This window comes from Mastigoproctus giganteus, chromosome 14, assembly GCF_048544385.1.
Source record: "Mastigoproctus giganteus isolate SK-2022 chromosome 14, ASM4854438v1, whole genome shotgun sequence".
Classification (NCBI taxonomy): domain Eukaryota; kingdom Metazoa; phylum Arthropoda; class Arachnida; order Uropygi; family Thelyphonidae; genus Mastigoproctus; species Mastigoproctus giganteus.
Window position 1 is genome coordinate 121762260 of NC_143588.1, and position 22826 is coordinate 121785085.

At 41.3% G+C, this 22826-nt stretch overlaps 1 protein-coding gene across 1 annotated transcript; it reads left to right on the forward strand.

Moving 5' to 3' along the window:
- The first annotated feature begins 468 nt into the window (after positions 1-468).
- LOC150075698 (gamma-interferon-inducible lysosomal thiol reductase-like) lies at positions 469-18947 on the forward strand. Its single transcript, XM_090388712.1, has 7 exons — positions 469-552; positions 7421-7588; positions 12361-12438; positions 12619-12711; positions 12803-12949; positions 18643-18711; positions 18811-18947. The coding sequence occupies exons 1-7, from the start codon at positions 496-498 to the stop codon at positions 18838-18840; spliced, it is 642 nt and encodes a 213-aa protein (XP_090244838.1). The 5' UTR covers positions 469-495; the 3' UTR covers positions 18841-18947.
- The last annotated feature ends 3879 nt before the right edge of the window (positions 18948-22826 follow it).

Here is a 22826-nt window from a genome sequence, read left to right on the forward strand (position 1 = left end):
CGATTCCAATGGCGACGTCTCATCGTGTGTTCAACGTTCCGATTCGAGATAAATAAAAGTTCATTTGACAACCGAATGTCTCATTCGGGCAGCCCAGTGGCGCACTCCACGTACAGCTCGAAACGAGGGCACTTCGCGCCCCCCTTCCTACCCCCGACGTTTCTTTACGTGCTCCGGACTCAGTTTGCACGCGGAAAGTAAACAGCGATGAACGCCTCTGTTTGAAGAGGGTACGCGACAAGGTCGTAAACCCTGAGGTGGCAGGCCAGGGGTGGGTTGCCGTTGTGGGACTTCCTGAACGCCTTCCCTGGACAGACAGGCGCGAAGGTCACTTCCTCGACGTCGGCGAACTTATCTTCCCTCGCTTCTCCGGGGGCGGCCACCTTTCTGGCGAGGTAGGTGAACGCGTGTCGCGTCACGTGCTCAGACAGCGAGGGCACTCTCGCGCCTTTGGAGCTGCGCGTTCAGTTCATCGCGTTCTACTGCGGAGGAGTCATGCACGAGCGGTTAGGCTTCCCTTCGCTTTTCTGGATCGGGGCGCTGCTGTGGCAGGTGAGTGACGGATCCAACCCTTTCCTTTTCTTCCTCTCCCATTCCGAGAAGTTCCTTCGGAACCAACTTCTTGGGCGCCCGCTGCTGTCCCGGATGTCCCCTTCCTGCGTCTCCTTTCCCTTCGAGCCGTTTAATTCTGTCCGTCTTTTTAACTTTTTATTATTATTATTATCATCAGTTTATTTCTCTTAGGAGAACACCCGGTTACAGCCAGTAGCTGTAACCGGGTGCTGGTGATCTCGCGAGCGTTTTAATGGTGTCTTAAGAAGTGTCGTCGATAATGTACCAGAACTAACCGATTCCGTCAGAAGCACCAAACCAATGTCGTACTAAATTAACCTGACCGGAAGGCGCAGTCCAAGAGACACTGTCACGTGATTGTACGTGACCCTGTTCACTCGGAAGTCAGTTCGTTTCTCCGCCCTCTTTCCCGGAACAACCTGAAACTTCGTCTTCCTCGAACGAAATTCTTTTCAACTGAACTACAACCCAACCCCGCCAAAAGGGCCTCAAAATGCGACTTCGCGAAGCAATTGAAGAATGAAATGAAGAGAAGAAGTTGCAGAAAATGTTTTAATTCTTGAAAGAGGGATCGGGTCTAAACGATGCACGCGGAAGAGAAATTCCTTCTTTTGTTTTACAAAGAGATAACCCGACTTCGGGACGTTAAAAAAGATGTCTTTGAAGGTTTCATTTGCGCCTTGAAGAGTCCCCCGAATCAAACAATACTTTGTCCGAAATCCAAGAGACAAACCCTACGATACATCAACTCGTGGTATTAAAATAAGAGGAAACCCCACCGTTAGAAATCAGACATTTCTTTAAGTTCGAAGTAACTTCTAATCCAGTCTGAAGTCCTTAATGACCAGCTTACCACTAATCACAAGTAAAAGGCTTCGCTTAAATCAAGGAAATTGGAGTCCATTAGTCCTCCTCCGTCTAATTCCCGTGACATTTCTTTTGCGGCTGACCTCGATAAACCCGTGAATATAATCGAAACATTAATCGGAACGGACTGCTGTCTTTTCAGCTTGGTTCACACACCAATCCATAATTATTTGATGAAGAGGAATCTCCATTTTTATTTAATTGAGTTGGACAGATTCCACTCTCAAAAAACAAGTTTATGAATAATAATGGTTTTGCCACGCTGTTCCATATAATATTCTGTGGACGTCAAGCAAAAGGTCCTTCTTCGTCCGTCTATCGATGGCATTCAGTCTGATTGACCTCCACCGAATTCATTGCAAATTCTTTCAAAATTGCTCTCAAAATATTCACCCTCGGATGTTAAATGAAAGACCTTTGGGTACATCTCAACTAACCTCGACACCACTTTGATTTCAAATTTCTGATTCAAAATGTTAGGTGGACAGAGTGGAAGGAACCACCGACTTCGTTTCGACGGGGGAAGTTGCGGACGATGAAATCTCACGTGACTCGGTGCGCAGACAGCGAACAACCTCCTGAGCTACAACTACAATTACTCCGACGGCAGTTGTCGACGAGGTGAAGGTCACCAGCCCTTTCTATTTGTTCACGGCTCTGCAACTCAATTAAACCCGGCTGAGAATGACCTCCCCGCGTAGCGCGAGCATCCGCTGCACGGAAAGCAATCTTCGGCAGTTTAGAGATTTCCGATTGTCAGTTGATTGAAGTCGGAGTGACCTTGACCTCCCCTGCCGTTGGAACATGTACACTTTCAGAAAGGGATGCGGCGTAAAGTTCCGAAGGATTGCCGATGGAAGATAGAGGTCACATTTTGGGGCGAGGCCATCTCCAAACCCGAGCTCAGGATGGGATCGAGAAGCCATCCCTTACTTTAAGCGAACCTTAATTAACGAACAGAGTTAAGAACTGCGGAGTTAACTCGGAGTCATTTGCTGTAAAGCCCGCCAGGTCAAAGGTGGCAGCACAATCAGGTGCGTCAACAGTCAGGTTTATCAGCGGTGTTAACGCACTTGCGCAGTTTCTGTCTTTTACGAAATACGAGGGCTGATCTTTAGTCTTCCCTTAGCGGCGATAAGAGCTCGACTTTGTACCCTTGTCTATCTGTCGAGGTTCCATCTTTGAATCTGTCTGTTGACCCGCACGGCTGACAGCGATGGATAAACATTCCCCCGCGATGAGAACTCCACTTTTCCAGTTTAAAATTTATTCTTTTCGCAAGTTTACTTGATTAATTAGAAAACAAAAAGTTTATTTATCTCTTTGACGCATTCTGACCCTTCTGATATTGTCACTGAAGGTTTATCACCGCCTTATCGTCCAACTCAGAATTAGCCAGTCCTTACGTAGACGCCAGTTCGGCCCTCATCAATAAAAGCCTTAGCCGTTTGATTCGATAAAGTGCATCTCCGATACACAAGGGCGATTCTAAAAGTGAAATGACCAGCCGGTTAGTCCAACTTCAGTAGGAAAAACCATGGAGACAATGATCAAAGTTGGAATTCAGAATGCTTAGACAGAAATGGAATTCTGAAGGAGACTCAGCATGGTTTTGTAAAGGGAAAATCACGTTTAACTAATCTGGTTAGCTATTTTGACAAGGTCACTCAAGAGCTGGATAAGCTGGAACAGGTTGGAATCACTGGGAAAATCCTTAGATGGATAGAAGGATGGCTTCAGGGCAGGAGGCAGAGGGTTGTGATAAATGGCTGTTCCTCAGATTGGGTTCATGTAAGAAGTGGGGTTCCCAATGGATCAGTATTAGGACCATTGTTGTTTTTAATTTTCATAAACGACATTGATGAAGGGATAGAGGGCGTGATGTCTAAATTTGCAGATGATGTAAAGATTGGTAGAGTAATTACTGATCACTGCCAAGCAGAACTTCTTCAGAATGCCCTAGATAAGACTTCAGGAATGGTCTGAAAAGTGGCAACTATGCTTAAATCCAGCAGAGTGTAAGTTATTGCACTTGGGGACAGCAACCGCAAAAGAATTTATACACTTGGTGGAGTTGAACTAAAGCGGTAGTGCACTTTGGTGTTACGGTCAGACAAGAAGTTCTCCGAATAGGTTTTAAAGGAATGCCATAATTTCGAAGCAAAAGAAATCTCTATGGAGGCGAGAACAGCTTCTGGCTGAAAGTGATGGGTCCTCTTCTCTCATCTATGGTCACAAACAATGCAAGGAAATTTGTTAGATCTGCTTGAAAACGATGCAAATGTTCACGTGCCAATTCTTATGCCTTTTATGATCTGCTTTCAGCGACATTGGGATCCATCGTGCTGACACCTTTTCTTTTAGCGAGTCCCTCTGTTATCATGTGGCTCTCAATTTCAGACGAGACACCTACGACGCTAACAGCGTACTGAACTGTCACTCTTCGATCACTTATCACCAGGTCAAACATATTGTGAACAACTTCTGGAATGATGGACATTCCAGAAGTTGTTCCACAGCGTTTGTCATCTTCAACTCTTTCGCACCCTCCTTTTAAGTCTTCTGATGACTTTTTAATTAGGGAACAGAAGAGGCATCCTCCCTCAGTGTTCTAATCATTTCCTCATGAATTGCGTTTGATATTAGTCCCTTTCACTTCCCTCAAATATTGAATGATTGATTTTGTTCATTCTCACCACTTTGATGGCTTCAGGAACTGTAATTAAGAATGATGTTTTCAGAGTGGCTTACTCTTTGAAGTGGTATTGTAAGATGAAAAATCTTACATGTTAATATATTAGAAATGAGTGAGATTTATTTAAATTAAAGTTTAGGAAATAGCAAAATAGGACAGTAAACATTACTGGTCACAAATATTATTCTGGGTCACTCACAAGGATTAAAAATTAGACAAGGTTGAATTAGAGAAGGGAGCGGTAAGCTGTTAGCAATTAGAGGTACATTTCACTTCGCACCATGGTAAAGAACAAAGGGATGTAGACTGAACATTGTCGGACATTCCTTTTGATCCGGGGACACCTGGTGACATCGGTCAGGTAGTATTTTGCTTGGGTTAGCAATCACCTTGGCGTTTGACTGTCGGCGATCGCAGGTTAGAAGAGAGTGTAAACAAATCTGTTAAAAGCACTAACAAAGTGACGGCGAACTTCAAAGCAGTGGCAGCCTGGGAAATTTTGCAAATTTATTAAAATGAGCTCTGAAGGTACAGCTGAAGAAAAGTTAAAATGCACGAAGAGGAGATAATGAAAGTGAATATAAAGGAAAAGATTGGTTAAAAGCTAGAAGAAGGGGGCGGTGCGTAATTGAGATGGACAAAAAAGGAATAACTGATGAAAACTGTCCTGTGCTGTGCTGTGCTGTGCTGTGCCATGCTGTGAGCTTCGGAGGAGTTTTTGTTGGTTTTGGTGAAGATGAGATCTGAAGAAAAAAAGTTAAGAAGTTAAGATGGAATAGTGAAAGGTTAGATAAGTCTAGTGCAGTCGTAAGTTAAGAAAAGTTAGTGGAGTTCATAATAGAAAAGGACAGTCGAATAGCCCGTTATCGGAAGGCAAGTCCGTTATAGGAAAGTAGTGAAAGTGGCCAGCGTGAAAATAAGTAATGTAAGGAGAAAAATAAACCTAGGCGATCATCTGAAGGCAGTGGCAAAGGCAAGGCGAAAAGTTGTAATCCCGAGTCCGCCAGAATAGCTGAACCGAAGTTAAGTAGCAATATCGAGGACGAGCCCATAAATTCCTAAAAGACACAGTGATGCCCTATCAAGACGTAGACCAGCCCATTGAGGAACGAAAGGCCCTACAAAAAGATCCTGTTCAGTATCAGAAGTAAGTGTTTAATTAACATGAGTATTCGCTTGTAAATTATAGGACTCTAAACAAGGGTTAGGAATTATAAGAGGGACATTATAACATATATAATAAGAGATATGTACTTAAAAATGTGTAATTAAGATAAGGATCTCTAGATAAAGGTAAAGAGATGGAGATTCATAGATGTGGAAAATTTTCTTGAGTAACATAAAGTAAGGTAACAGTTTTGGATGTGGGATAATTCAGAGGGCTTATAGAAAGAGTGTTATATATGTGATACACTGAACTGTCACAAGTTGACTAGTCAAAAGAGGTTGTTAGCATAACTTAGGGATTGAGATAAATATTTGATTTAAGAGATGAATGCTAATGTATTAGAAAAGATAAATAATCTAATTAGAAAGAGATTACCCTTAATGTTGCAAACAGAGAAATCTTATTGTTAAAAAGGGAAGATTGGAATGTGAGAGACAAGCCTGATCTATTAGAATAAAAAGTGATTTATTCAGAGAATGTTTTACTAAGTAATGTATAAAAGGAGTCGCATAAGAAAGATGTTGTTAGCCTTGTGATATAATGGAGGAAGTTGTACAAGAATATAACTAAACTTAACCAATGATTTTATGCTTGTACTGTAATAAAACAATACCAATTATAATATGTACTGGATCATTGAACAATTTCATTTATGTAAATATATGTAATAAAATCTTGTGTATATTTTAAACGAAGTCTTTGTTTAGTCATTTTGAACACTCAGCCTGTTCGAAGGGAATTAAATTAAGAAGTTCCATTGAATTTGGAATTCTCCTGTAAAGTAAGGTCAGATGTGTAATGGGGAAATTAAAATAAGGTGGACAACAACTCATATAAGGGAATAAAATAAAAACAAAATAATTAATATAAATAAAATAAAAATAATAATCATGTATTCCACCCCCCACAGTATACATTGAGTACAGGAATTTTGAGCACTTTACCATTGACCTTTACTTAGACCACGAACTTTTCAACCTTCCATTGTAATTATTTATTATTAGACGGGTCTAAAAATTCTTTAAAAAATCTTTCTTTTCTCTTTGATTTAACCCTCTAAGATCGGGATGCGGTGTTTCAAGAGGGCTGCTTCAAGGATTACAGAAACTGTTCGCATCAATCTGACCTACGGGTATTCGCAGAAAGGTACGATGAAAGAAACTTCCGAATGTTTTTCGATGTTTTGTTCTACGGATTCCGTTCTACGGGTGGCGCTGCCATTGTGGGAACAAACCCTCGTGAAGGAATAATTACGAGAAATGTTGCCGACTTTGTTCCACCTTAACGGCCAATAATTCGTGGAAGGTGGAATCACGCGCGCTGAAACAGCCTTCGTTGGTCGAGTGCCGAAAGTGAAACGGACTGCGAATCGATGTCGGGATTAGCCTTCGCTTGACCCACTTAATCGCCCGAGACGGAAATCATTACATAACTCACGTGCGACACCGTTTTGCTCACGCTCATAGTAACGTTCCTCCTCGCCCCCACCTTGGGGTGAGAGACGAGGACGAAGTTTCGTGGCGTCCTTGATCCGAATGTGGTGCCGTGAAGAAACCGGCCCTTGCCGAAGGCAGGCACAGAGCAACACCAAATTGCGCAGTTCAAGATGCGGAACGCCGACTTCACAATAATTTTTTTTTTTTTTGTTATTTTTCTTTGTTGCAGCGTGTGCAGATGGACGGGACCATCTCTGACCAACTGGAGGTATTTCGCCTTTCCCTTCAGCTCTCTTTTGATTTTTTTTAAGGTTGTAAAATTGCAAAATTATAATTGTTTTGCCTTCTTTCTCCTTTATTCGGTTTTTGCCATCCTGTGATGGGTGCTGTTAGCAAGTGCATGGGGTGGTTGGTTGGGTCCGATTGCTATTAGTAATTACTGTTGGTCGAGGAACTCTCTGCATGTCCTACTACGATAGTCAGACAATTCAAGATCGTGGCTCTCTGGAGTTCCATGTTCTCTGGGAGGCGTTTGTTGCTACGTTCTTATTGAGGCTCTTTGGTACCATGCCGGTTGTTGAGAGGGTTATTGGGATGACCGTATGCCACGTTACTTTGACTTTTATTATTATTATGTGCTGTTGGTGAGCGTCGAATACCCATTCCATCTTTCTCTTCTAGGTGGCGCTAGTGCCTGCGACCACGGATGCTCCCAAAGTTCGCTTAGGGGTGTACTACGAAGCCCTTTGTCCCGACAGCAAAGACTTCATCACGGAGCAGCTGTGGCCCACCTACGTGGACATGTCCGACATCATCGAGCTGGATCTCGTGCCTTATGGGAAGGCCACGGTAAGTCGCACAATGCGTTTCACTCGCGCACGGGTTGCTGCACTCAAAGAGAAACGCGGAAATGTTTTGCGATGTCTTCTCTTTCTAGAGAGGACTTCCTGGAGAGGACATTTCACGCAGCGTGCCAATTATCATGTCCTCATCATTTGATACTTCATTTTAATGAGGTTGCGTGGTAATCCGATTAAAACCCGGATTACTTCGTTTAGAGAAATACTTCCCCCCCTCGATCCCTTCCGTGCCAAAAGATAATTTCATTCGCGTAAAATTTTGCACGTGCTGCCATCTGGAATTGAAAATGCGAACGATTTCGCAGACGTTTTAAAGTGACGCAACTGAAATTGAAAATGATGAGGAATTTTCTCATTTCTGATTTCATGCTTATGGAATTAAAGGCATTATATTTAATTATATTTAATTATAATTGCGACATATTTCTGCGTGGTTTCTCTGTTTATATTACTTTCTTTCATCAATTTTCCTTCCAATTTTTATTGAGCAGTTGTAGCGCAAAATCATTTCACCCCCAGTTGTTAGTTAAGCAAAATGGTGCGAAAATGCAAAATTAAAAAGAAAAATGAAAACAAACACATTTCACACATTACCTACCCATCTTCTCCAATAATTTCTGTAATTCTTCCTTGAATTTGAATAAGTTCAAAGAACACTTACTCTTCTTTATAACACCAGATAGATGTTTATCCAATAATCAACCATCCGTTGGCTGAAGCCAAACTCTGCAACCATCGATTTCAATTATCCACCCTCATGTTCTTGTTTTTGTAATCATTCTACCCTCGCTAGAGACGGACTAACTTGGCCACGCAGTGAAAAAGGCCCATAAAAATAAATTCCTCATGTCATCAACGGGAATAGAACAGAGGATTTTTTCGCCCGCTGTGGGGATAGACCGCGATTCTACCAACAGTGCTATCCCTGAGAACTGCTCGGTCATGAGAAGTAAGAAGAGGAAGAATGACATCAATATTGAGCTTGCTGAATCCATTCAAAGCCTTTAACACCTAAGTCAAATCATGTGACAGCTGCCTAGCCACAAAATGCCGCAATTTGCAGAAATGAAGCCTTTCTTGGTAAGAGCAATCCTTCGTTTCCCTCAGCAAACTCTTTACCTTTCTCTGTATCCCTACATGCTTCCTAGCATCCCTACATGCATCCCAGCATCCCTACATGCTTCCTAAAATGGGCCCTCCGGGCTCCGGGTGTGTATGCAGTACTTCAGTTGTTGCCACATCATTCCTTTATACAATGGGATAATCACTTCCTTGTTCTGCTAGCAAAATTCGTACATGTCATTGATTGGTTTGGATTTGGATTTCATTGGAGCAAAAACGACTAAGGCGTGCGCCACAACCAACATATTGACAAAAGGCCATAAGCTGTTTTGGACCTGATACGTTACTCTGGATTACTACTACCCTCCAACTGTTCAATTTCATTCGACAAATACCAACGTTTACCAACATTGAATTCTAAATGGGAAGCCTTCAGGGATTTAATCTTGGTGGCTACTAGGCTTTTCATTCCATCTAAGAAATACTGTTCAAGGTTCAGGCCTAAATGGGTGTCAGATGAATTAATGAGGCTCGTGGCACAGAAGAAAAATGCGTGGAATGCATATAAATTATCAGGTGACACAGAAGCCTACGGCAGATATGAATTAGTCTCTAATCAAGTCACAAAGGAGGTTAGGCAGGCGAAGGCAGATTACGAGAAATCCTTGGCAAAGGATGCTAAGAAAAACAGCAAAGGTTCTTTACTTGTGTAAACTCTAGAAGGAAGGGGATGGATCAGATTGGACCATTTAACATAGACGGGTTGACTATTGATGATCATGCTCATGTAGCTGATAAACCGAGTAAGATTTTGCATCTACATTCACACATGAGGAGCTATTCAATGAGGGGAGTGCCACAAGTTTACCAAACACTAACAGGGAACTAAGTGATTTGGTAATAACTCAGAGGAAAGTGGAGGAGAAATTGTTGTAGTTAAACATAAGGAAGGCACCTGGAGTGGGCGGGATCTATGCAGTTATATTGAAGGAGGGAGCAAACCCTTAGCCATAATTATGAAAGTTCCTTGGACTAAGGGAGGTCCCTATGCACTGCAGGTGTGCAAATGTATCACTAATTTACAAAGGGGGTTCAAAAGGTGACATAAGTTATTATAGATCAGTTAGTTTAACTTGTATTCCGTGGAAAATAATGGGGTCACTGGTTAAAGAAGCACTGCAGGATCATTTAGACAAGACTTTACTTATAGCTCGGACACAGCATGGTTTTGTTAAGGGAAAGTCTTGCCTGACCAATCTGATTGGATACTATGATGTGATCACAAAAGAACTGGATGCAGGGAATAACTTTGATATTATATACTTGGATCTTAGAAAGGCTTTTGATACTGTTGCAGATGGAATGCTGCTGCACAAATTGGAGCAATGTGGGCATTGGAGGCAAATTGCTGCTATGGATAAAGGGGTGGTTGAGGGGGAGAAGACAGAGAGTGGTAATCAATGGACACTGCTCATCGTGGACTGATGTTATTAGTGGAGTCCCTCAGGATTCAGTATTGGGTCCATTATTGTTTTCTGTATTTATAAATGATATTGATGATGGTATATCAAGCTTAATGTCCAAGTTTGCAGACGATACAAAGGTAGGCAGGGTTGTTAACGACAGTAAAGACAGTATACTACTCCAACTGGATCTACATAAGTTGAAAAAATGGGCTGAGAAGTGGCAACTGAAATTTAAAATTGACAAATGCAAAGTATTGTAGATGGGTAGCAATAAGCAGAGAAATATGAAGTTCGCTGAGCACTACAGACGGACAGGCTGCCAGAGCAAGTCATGGAGTCTACTCAATGATATATCGGAATTTTGCTAGCAGGGACAGGGGCCTGATTATCCCGTTATTCAAGGCAATTTCAGGCCACACCTACAGCACTGTGTACAGGTCTGAATGCCTCATTTTATGAAGGATGTAGAGTTGCTAGAACGATTACAAAGAAGGGCAACAAGATTGGTGAGGGGAACAAAGGGGTGCTCTTACCAAGAAAGGCTTAAGTTCTGCAAATTGCAGTGTCTGGAGAGTAGGCACCTGCGAGGTGATCTGATTGAGGTGTATAAGGCCTTGAATGGGTTGAGCAGGCTGAATGGTGATGGGATTCTTCTTCTTGATCAGATTGAGAACCTGAGGGGGCACAGATTCAAATTGAGGAAAGACAGTTGTAGGATAGATGTGAGGAAATTTGCCTTTAGCCAGTGGGTGGTTAATTGGTGGAACAAACTTCCATTTCTTGTGGAAGTTGATAGCCTAAATAAATTTAAGGCTGAGTTGGACAGGCATTTGGAGTGAGTGGATGGGTGAAATAAGAAGGATGTTTTTTTTTTTTTTTTGGCTGTTGCTGCATAAGCTTGCGGTCTTACATCATATACCTCTACTAATGCTAATACGATTTGATAAACGAATATAAAAATTTTGATTTACATTAATAATCTGGAAAGACATCTTGTCCTTTAATGCCTCGTTAAACAACAACTTCTGCCCATATGGAGTACCTTCATTTCTTAATTTTAAACTTCAATTTCCACTTCTCAACTCATCTGCCTAATTTCTTTTAGATTATATTTTAGTAGTTTACGCTGATTACTGTTATTAACCACCCTGCCAACCTTTTTATGATCTGCGAACTTAGATATTAAGCCTGAATACCTTCATCAATATCGTTAATAAACACAGAAAATAGCGATCACCCCGTGGGTTGTACAGTTAGTAGAATTGCCGTCCTCTTCAATTTTACTTGGCTGTTTTCATAACGTGGCTGAGTTAGTCGGTCTCAGGCGGGGGTAGCATGGTTTTCCCTCCAGGAAAGTCCAGTCTTTCATACAACCAAAAAGAAAAAAATTCGTTCTCAGAACTGACGCAATTTACACACAGTATGGCCTTGTTCGCTGATGCCCCTGAAACCCAATAAGAACAACAACAATAACAGAAAACAATGGACGCAGCACTGAAGTGGGGGACTCTACTGATAACATTCGTCCACGCAGAGCAGTGACCATCGGTAACCAATCTCTGTCTTCTCCCACTGAATCATCTCTTTATCCAAGGAAGCAACTTCCTCCTTATGCCACCGCTCCAATTTCTACCGCAGTCTTTTATGTGGAACAACATTAATATCCTGCAGGTTCTTAATTCATGATGAATTGATGCTGATAATCAGACGCAGAGTATTGCTTCCTTAACATATTACTGTACAAAACAGTCATTCAATAAATTCAGAAATGTTCCAGAAAAGTCAAGGTCCCATGGTGATTTAACCAATCTTATTGAATGATACAATACCCAACTGATCCATTATTCTCTACTAATTCGTCGACGAACTGAATGGGGAAGAAATTAAGAGCGGGTGGTTTTAGGAAGATTGTGCCACTGCTCACACTGCTGCGCATTCGATGACACTCCTACGCGAAATTTTTGCTGATTAAATAATATCAAAATGTCTGTGGCCCCCTCGTTCATTAGGCTTGAATTCCCTTCTTCATAAGACGAAGTATTACTTGTTGGATGGTTGGTGCACATAATATTTATTTCGGGACTGTCCTTCCTAAAGTAGGTTGTTTTGCGAACTGTTTGAACTCCCCCCTTAAATGTAAGATTCGTATAAAGTTTTGACCGATTTCTAAATGGACATTCTGATGGACATTCGCCCCAATATTTCAATGAATTTTAGTTTTGTTTTCTTGCAGGAACGAAAAAATTACGACGGCACTTGGAGTTTCCGATGTCACCACGGGAACGAAGAATGCTACGCCAACATCATTCAGGTCAGAATTTCGTCGATTGTCTTTCTTTGGCAATTCAGAAAATTTAAAGAAAAACGTATTAAAGATAAGCAGAATCCGTGTGACAGTTCCATTAATTATTAGAGAGAAAGATGACGTTGCGACCACTTCATTAAATGAATTAGTTAATTAATAATAATTTAATTTTTGTGTTTCTCGCAGACGTGCGGCCTCAACTTGTGGAGTCCCTTGAAGTCCCTCCGCTACATCACTTGCATGGAGGGGTACACGAATCCGTACCGGGCTTACAGAAGGGTGAGTGTTTCTGTGTACGTGTGATCAGGCGGGGGGTTTGGTGGGTGGGAAGCAATGTCGCGAGCTGATAAAAACGTGTTTGTCTTTACAGTGCGCCAGAAGACAACAGCTGGACTACAGGCTGCTCGAAGACTGCGCGCGGAGCCCTGAGGGGAACGCTTTGCAACACCAGATGGCGCTGAAAACGAAGAATCTCAGGCCGCCAGTGACGTTTGTGCCTTGGATTACCATCGATGGGGTAAGTTCGTTTGTGTTTCCATGGGTTCTTTACCCTTGATGGAGGTTGAATCAATCATATCTTATTGTTGAATCCTGAGGGGTGTTGCTGCTTTTTAACGAGCTTTCTGGAGATCCTTTTCCTCCTTCACGTTTCTAGCTATTTGCGGAGCGCGTGTTCTGCCTTTGGGCGTTATTAACGTTAATCGTATAATTTTTTAAGCGTAAGACTCATGTTTGTAAGTTTTTCAAATTGATCTTTCCACAGTTTCATATTGATTATCTTTCATCTACTTAAATAATCAATCACTGTGCTTCTTCTCAGGTGATTTATATTTATTATCGTGAATTGTTCGAGTGATTAATTTCTTACTTTCGCTGAAAGTGAAACCAAGAAATTAATTTGATGTTTTCATAATTACTTGGCGAGTTTCAGTTATAATGAAGGTCGAAGGACACGCAGTTTTCATTAAAAATGGGAGAAAGAACCAGCTGCGTATTTTGTGATTCAGTGATTTAATTACTTCTTAAGCTGCAGCCAGTGCAATGCTGTGGCTGGAGTTTGCCTCAATAACACTAAACATCCAAATAAAATGAGCCAACAAGCCAGAGGTAGATATAAAAGTGCAATATGTAAGCAATCTCAAACACCCAAAAGAATCGCTGGTGATTTGGAATCTTCATTCGAAGGATCTCATTTGAAATCAATTCCATTTTACTTCTCAAGATGATTTGGACACCGTTTCCACACTTTCCCCAGATAAAATCAAGGAACTCAAGATCTCAACTGTAGATATGGGAATACACTAGGACTGGTCCTCTTTTTTCATTGAATTTCGTGAGGCTGGACAGGAAGTGACATTGAATGGACGGTGTCAACTTAGTCAACTGCGTGAAACTTTATCATTTCATGACAAAGTTTCAGACATTTCAGGAACTGAAACCTCATTGAAAGTAAATGTAACTTACTCCTTGAGAGGCTTCAAAAAATTTGGGATGAACTTGCAGATTGTCAACGACAAAGTGTAAATTTAATGACTGAAATTATTGATGTAGTCAGACTTAATATATATTTACTTTATTACCACAGAAAGGATAACTCAATTAGTTTTAGTCAATTAAATAAATCGCACTCTCACATTCTGGAAGCTAATCTCCGAGATAATTTAGTCCTTCTCGCTCATAAAATACAAAGCAAACATAAATCGCCCAAAATATTAATTAAAACGGATCATTACTTACAGAAACCTGGTTAATTCCATTAGTGTGTGACTCTGAATTAACAACCCCACTTTACAATATTTTAAGGAAAGACAACGAGGAAAGAAGAAGAAGAAGAAGATTATTCTTAATTTTCTCAAATCAGGATTCCAGTTATATTGTAAAGGAAGCAGTACAATATTAGGAGTTTTTAAAGAGTTAAGTTAAATTCTAAATTCAATTTGGATAATTGGGATCTGGTACTGAAAGACCGATCCACAAACGATTCGATTATTACGCAAATCATGCAGAATGTGATTAAAGCTCCTCTATCGGATCCACGGGACCACCCGACCTGATTCTGTTTCAGAAACCATCATTAACAGCCTTAAGAATCTGAATACAGACTTGGCACAGTTTTCTCTTAAGATAAATCCAAACAAATCTCCACAATTGGTATTCTCACTCAAATCAAACCCAACGCAACTAAACCTAGAAATCCACAGAACCCCCATCACCCCAGTAACCAAGCACAGAGATCTCGGCGTTATCTTCGACCCTAAACTCAGTTTCAAACACCATCTTCCAGACATTCGCAACAAGGTCTGTAGATCCAGATGGCTTGCCAAAATACCAGGGCATTTATCCAGATACCTGAATAAATGCCCATGGCATTGATCTTATTGAGTATACATTCATACAAAAGTTGTTCAAACTGAAAACAGAGCACCTACTTCTCCTTTTATCCACTGCCTTGGAGAATCTCTCTTCCCTGAGCCCCGGAAAGTTGCTTTTCTCCGACTCATTCCGAAACCTAACAAACCACCAACAGAACCACGGGCACTTCGCCCCATTGCTCTCTCACCCAACCTTAGTAAAATTCTGGAACGACTCATAGTGATAAAAATTTTAAGCATATTTCAAGACAAAGGACTTATCTCTCCTTTGCAATATGGGTTCACACAAGGTCGCTCCTGTGAGGATGCACTCTCAGAAATAACACTCCTTCTGGAAACCTCCAAGGCCAAGTACGACTGGCCGTCTTTATAGACTTTGAGGGGGCCTTTGACTGGATATGGTGGGAGAGCGCTCTTGAAAGGCTTTGCTCTGCTAATTGCCCATCACAACTCTACTGGTTAATCAGGAACTACTTCACCGACAGAACCGTTACAGTACAGGCAAGACAAAGGCAACTAACACGACCAATTTATAGAGGATGCTCACAGGGCTCCGTATTGGGCCCCTTAATCTGAAACCTGGTTTCTCAGGATCGCTGCTTCGACAGTACCAAGATCGTTGCATTCGCAGACGATCTCACCACAAATTTCTCGGGCCGCCTTCGGGGAGCCCTTGAGACCACTGCAAACCGCGTTCTGAACTCAAACCAATAAGCTCCGAATCAATGAAATCAAAACCAACGTGATAACCTTTGGAGCCAAACACGACCTTCGAAGGCCTTCCCAGGTTAAAATCCAAGGCACGCAGTTACGTCTTGTGACCCAAACCAGAGTCCTAGGGATCATCATTGACCATAGACTTACTTTCTTCCCTCACCTTCAGAATCTCAACATAAAAGTAAGAAACTTCTCAGCCTCAATAGCCAGGATCTCCAGGAGTGACTGGGGGCTCTCCAAGCGCACAATACTCCTTTAATGCAAGGTGGTGTTCCCCCCCCCCCCATAGTCACGTTCGCTGCATGGGGCGTGGTTTCACCGGACAATTAAGTGTAAAATTAAAGAGAAGCTGAACTCTGTCCAACTGGGACTTCTCCTGGCCACCCATCGCATCTGCAGAACTGTGTCGACAGCAGCAACACAAGTCATTGCAGGAGTTCTTCCACTGGACCTCTTTGTAGTTTATAGGGGACTATGCTACAGAATACGGAGGAGGATTTCTGCAGCAATTCTAGGCATCCATCTTAACTTAGACACTGACCTGAAAAGAGAGAAGCTGCGCAGCTATAATGAGCTAGTTCATATATGGCAGACGCGATTGGACACAACCAACAAGGGACTAGTCACGAAAAACTTCATACCGGATGTTACCTTTGCAATGGCAATATCTGTTACGAAATGGTTTACTCTCACGATGGAAACCTCCTATCTAGTCACAGGACATGGGGCCCTTAATGAGAAATTGTTTCAATTTAGACTTTCAGAGTCAGAGCTTTGTTTCTGTGGAGCAAAGGAGAACTAGTCCCACATACTCTTCGACTGTGCAATATATAATGAATCCAGAGAAAAGTCGAGAAATAACGTCCAGGGCTTCTCCTCAACTGCAGTGCAATAGCTAATTCAAACAACAAATAATCTTGCAGGCCTTTGCAAAAGAAGTTTTTGCTCGAAGGAAGAGGTTTATTCTGTGGGCGAACCCGGTTCTGCCCCAAATCAATCAAGTCTGAAGATAAAATTAGACAATAAGATTCGTTTCACCAAGAAGACATGGACAATACTTTCAGTTTAAAAGTCTTCTTTTAATGTTAGAGTTCTTGATAGCCGTAGCCTAGTGGTCAGGCGCGCGTGCATAAGTACACGTGCCTTGAGTGACCGGGGTTCAAGCCCGTGACTGCTGAATACGGTGCTGTTTCTTGTATTCTGTGTATCTTGTAAAAACTCCTCTGACCGTTTGGTCGTCCCGGAGTATAAACAGAAAATTTATTTATTTATTTATTTAAGACATAGATGAGTTGCTACTGTAAATTTTATGCATTGCTTTTGTTTTCTTAATTAATTTATATATTTTATGTTTTTACAATGTTTTATGTATTTATTTATTTTATGAAAGATGTAAGATACTCAGTTGAGAGTTGTTAGGCGGATTTGAACTTATGTTCTGGGTGGCGCCTTTATTTTTAATAAAAATAAAAAAAAAATTAAAAAGCACCTCCTTCATGTCACAGAGCCTGAGTACACGCTCCAATACATAGACCGGTTTCTGCAGCCAGCCATCACCTACGGGTCAGAAATCTGGGCGTCGGCAACGAACGAAAACCACGCTAAAAACCATTGCATCTGATGAGTACTGGCTTCTTCGGTGGGTCCTCTTCAAGCATAAACTGCCACCACTCATACATACTTCAGACATCACCCAACTTCTAAATTACAGAAAAGTCTACGAACGAATATTCACCCTCCTCTTATTTGTCTCAATAAAAATGATAGCGGGTGAAGTCAATACGCCAAGCTTTTGGCAGATGTGCAATTGGAACATCCCCCAAAATCCTTAAGAGCCCTCCCCTCTCTGCAGTCTCTGGCGGGGAGGCTTAGGATAGGCGATAGATTCTTGCTCATGGAGATGCTCTACAACGTCCAGGAGATGAATGTTGACTACGAAAAGTACATAGAGGACAAATCCTACAGAAGACGCATCATGAGGAACAGCTTTCGTCTTCAGCCAAGAGTGATTGCCATCATCTTTTCAAGCTTTTCATATTCTTTCATTTTTCAACGTTAGGTCCTTTTTTCTTTTCAACGTGAATCCTGTAGCTCACTTACTGACTGTATAAAACTCCAGACTTTTCTACAATCCTTTTATCATCATTGGACAATTGCAGAGTGGCATCTTGTTAAGATCCTCGCAAGAAGGTCATACAGTCTGATTATCCTGTAGAACTTCGAGATTAAGTTATTAATCAGCGATGAAATATGCGATTTAGGCGTTAAATTTTCGAACAGTTGCTTCTCCTCGGTTAGTTCCATTGGACTACATTTGCAAACAGGAATACAGGAGACTGGGTTTTATTAAACGATATTCTACTTCTTTTGGCAATTCCCATTTAACCGAAATTTCATTTACCACTCTGGCGCTTCCTCTTTTGAATATGCGGTCCTCTTGTTATTCAGCGATTATCGTTAATAAATTAGAAAAAAATTCAGATTAAAAAGATGAAACAGTTAATTAAAAAGGGTAATTTAATATTTTGTTTTTCCCAAGAATTGAATTCTATGGAAAGTAGTTCTATTTATTGAATATTTTAAACGAAACCATTCATTGCATTCAATTAATTTATCCTCTCCATTTCGCCTTATAATGATCTTAATTTTATTTGTTTTATGATAATTTTATGCAAATTTTCTAAATAATATCCGCGTTGTTTCAATTTCATTGTCGTAATAAAATTTTCAGAAGCATGTGCTGCCATCTATATTTCAAAGAAGAAACTGATATTTTGCTGAAAAATCACATTTTTTAATGAAATGCTGCACGTGTCATGGAAAGAATTAGCAACCTCTCGCCTTGCGCCATTCATCTCAGTAATTCCCATTTTTTAAAAATCTATAAATATTAATTAGCCGATCTAATGTTATAATTAATATTATTATTAAATTAAAATAAGTAATAGGTTACAGTCGACCGATTAATTAATTTATTTTTTATTTTATTTGACTATTATTATTTATTTATTTCTATTTGACGATTAATTTTTTAAAATATTTTTAGGATTGTATTGAATAACAACTGCCGATATGTAATGGCAGATGTGAGTTCCACTATTTTTATTTTCGATTATCGCAGGTGTACAACAACAACACCCAAGAGAAAGCTCTGGTGAACTTGCTGGAAGTGGTCTGTTTGAGTTACAAGGTGAGAGACGATTCGCCTCTTCTTAACGGTCACGGTTTTGTTTTGCCCCCCCACGATCGTTTTCGGGGTGATTTACGGTGTCTGTTTTCTCTTTTTCAGGGTACGATGCCTGCAGAATGCACAGCCTGAAGCGGAAGACTCACAGTCGACCTCCTGAGGCCAAGAAACGCACCAGTCCTACACCCTTTTGTAAACTGAGCGAGTTGTAAATAGAACATTAAAACAGTTGATCTTTCGGTGGGCTTCTCTTCCCTCGATTACACACCACACGCACACACGCACGCACACACACGACTGCTCTCAGTTTTGCAGGGGTAATATGACGGGGATATTAAATGGCAATATTATTCCAAAGCGCTATTAAAGAAGACGGGTCAAAGTAGTGTGTGCCCAATAAACAACGGCACTCAATAGGAAAGTCACGAGCCCACAGTAAACACGACCTCTGGCTGTCTTCGAGATGAATCGCTTTCTGCGGAACAGGGTCTCGCCAACGGCCTAATTCTATACGTTTATCAACAAGACGAGTTCGACACTGCGGGGTTCCACTGGTATCGACTCTGTGACCTTTGTTATTTTTAGTTTATGGAACGTTTATGGCGTCACCTTGTGGAGAAATAATAACGGAATGTTTCTAAAGCTTGTCCATGACGTAATATTGTTATGTTTTTGTCCTTCAGATTGAGTTCAGTTTCTGAAAGATTTCGAGGCATATTCTGTAGCATAAGGGGCAGCATAGTGTGCATAGTGTAAGGGGAAAGGCGCCTCCGGTGGTTTCCCACAACTGCGCCATAAGTCTCTTCTTGAAGTATTCATTACACTGTAAAAGCCAGACAACAGTATTGTGTGTTGTTTATGAGAAGTATTATGTTGGGTTCTCTTGTTGTGGTCTGGCGTTTGGCCGCAGGACCCCTAATAGTACCCAACGTACATAAGATGTACAAAAATCATAGATAAGATGGTGCTAGCTCTGCAGCCATCCCCCACAAGCACAAGATGGATCTTCAATGATACCCACTGATGTTAACTTGGCTTTAATGGATCCATGGCCAGTAAGTTATGTACAAACCCGGTGAGAACTATGGGGAGGTCTCGGGAAGATCATGTTTACATTCGGCAAGAATTTCCGGGTAATTTCACCCTTTGTAGAGTTAGACCACTTACTCAGCCACTCCTGCTGTAGGTGGTTAAGTAGACGTTGCTTCCCTTCCTTACATACATTAGCTGGGTTCGTTGGGTAGTTGAGGATGGTATGTGAAACTCCTTTTGAGAGCTGGTACAGCAGTCCCCTTCGTACCACCTCCAAATCAATGGGCAGAGCACCTGTCAGAATCTGGAGGGCGTGGGTGCTGCAGGCAGCACCCACGCCCATACAGCAGGCACAGATAATAATAAGCAGAGTCCATACAGCAGGCACAGATAATAATAAGCAGAATGGACCGCTGAATGGTATCCAGTATTTTTCTGTGGGAGGCCATAACTGCTTTGGTAGACCAGATTCCTGAGGCATACGTGAAGTTAGATATAAAAACAGCGTTATAGAATAATTAGAGGTTTCTTCGTTTAATATTTCTTATGTCTTGGTTATGGACCCTGACAACAAGAGCAGCATAGTTCCGGATTTTGGTTCGGAGGTATTTTAGATGTGGCTGGAATGAGAGGTTGGTATCAAGCATTACTCCAAAGTACTTCATTTGCGTTGACAATTTAATGATCTTTCCATCTTTTTTAATTTGGGTGTCCTACCAATATTTAGTTTGCCTGTCAAGAGTGTAGGTCAGTTTTGGTTGGAGATATTTGAAGGTTATTCTCTTTTGTCCAGTTTTTGAGAATGCAAAGGGAATGATTTGCAAGGGTCTCAAGGCCGGTTGTGGAGTCCGTGGCCACAGTGATAATAAGATCATCAGCTTATGCCCGAAATTTGACCTCTCTCAGATCAACGTTGAGGAAGTCACCCAAAACAATAATCCAGCATAAAGTGAAACACAGTCTCCGCGGTTACGGAGAGAAGTGTGAAGTGCAATGTGTGAAGTAGCGCTCTGTTGAAACTTGATCATCGAAGGTGATATGTAGTGATTTTTGCAACCTACTGCTTTCTTGGTAGATTTCTGGTGTCTTTTGGAAGTTTTCAGGTACCTTTTTAGTTAGATAAATACAGCTATTGATCAATTGAGGGAAGATTTAAGTAACGCTAATTATGGCGACACAAATGGGGACTTGGGAACGATTCTTATGTTAACACAGTGGTTTGTGGTTACAGATTGTCTGAGATATAGCCCTTGAACTTTGGGATTAGGTTTAAAGGTTTTTTATATTGAGATCATCGTTGTCTTTGTTGATGAGTTGATACTGAATAATACTAATTTTGTTGGTGTTTATATTGCAGAATACTAATCTGGTTATTGTTTTGATCTCTGTTTAAATTACTGGAAGTATCAGTTTCTGTACCTGTGATATAATTGGACAGTAGAGATCATTGTGTATAATTAATACTGAGTTCTTGGAATTTGTTAGATGTGACATGGACAGCAGAAATTCCAGGGTTAGCATTTCTTCAGCAGGATCTGAAGGAGGGAAGGTAGTCCACCCACACTTCCACCCAAGATACCGCAGTCGCAAACTGAGCTAAAGAAATTAGGTGAATTTGTATTAGCATTAGCATTAGCATTAGTAGAGGCATATGATGCAAGAAAGCAAGCTTATTCAGCATCAGCCAAAAAAAAAAGAAAAAAAAAAAAAAACAACCACTACTCCCATTTCACCCCTCAATTCGTTCGAAATACCTGTCCAGCTGAGCCTTAAATTTGTTTAGGCTATCAACTTCAACAACAAGCGATGGAAGTCTATTCCACAAACCAACTGCCCGCTGGCTAAAGGCGAATTTCCGCACATCTATCCGACATCCGTCCTTCCTCAATTTGAATTTATGCCCTCTCAGGTGATTTTTCTGAGCAAGAGGAAGAATTCCATCGGCATTGAGCATGCTCAAGCCATTCAAAGCCTTGTACACCTCTATCAGATCACCTCGGCGATGCCTAGTCTCCAGGCTCTGTAATTTGCAAAACTTAAGCCTTTCTTCGTAAGAGCAACGCTTTGTTCCATTCACTAATCTTGTTGCCCTTCTCTGTACTCGTTCCAGCAGCTCTACATCCTTCTTGAAATGAGGCCTCCAGACCTGTATACAGTACTCAAGGTGTGGCCTGACCAATGCCTTATACAAGGGAATAATCACATCCCTGTCCCTGCTAGAAAAATTCCTGTATATCATTGACAAGACACCATGAGCTACTCTTGCAGCTCGTCTGCACTGCTCAGAGAACTTCATATCTGCCTGCACAATTACCCCCAGGTCCTTTTCATTCTCTACCACTGTCAGCGTAGTACCACAGAGTTGATACGTTGCTCTGGGGTTACTGTTTCCCATATGTAGTACTTTACATTTGTCAATGTTAAACTCCATTTGCCACCTCTCAGCCCATCTGCTCAACCTTTCTAGATCCTGTTGCAGCAGCATAGTATCAGTAGTGTCCTTAACAACCCTGCCAACCTTTGTATCGTCTGCAAACTTGGACATTAAGCCTGATACACCATCATCAATATCATTTATAAATACAGAAAACAACAATGGACCCAACACTGAACCCTGAGGAACTCGCTAATAACATTAGTCCACGTTGAGCAGTGTCCATTGATTACCACTCTCTGTCTTCTGCCACTCAACCATCCCTTTATCCATAGCAGCAATTTGCCTCGAATGCCACAGTTCTCCAATTTGTGCAGCAGTCTTCCATGCGCAACAGTATCAAAAGCCTTTCTAAGATCCAAATATATAATATCAAAGTTATTCCCTGCATCCAGTTCTTTTGTGACTGCATCATAGTATCCAATCAAATTGGTCAGACAAGACCTGCCCTTAACAAACCCATGCTGTGTCTGAGCTATAACTGAATTCTTGTCCAGATGATCCTGCAGTGCTTCTTTAACCAGTGCCTCCATTAATTTTCCTGGAACCGAAGTTAAACTAACAGGTCTATAATTACTTGTGTCAGCCTTTGATCCTCCTTTGTGAATTGGGGTTACATTTGCACATCTCCAGTCCATGGGTACCTCCCCTG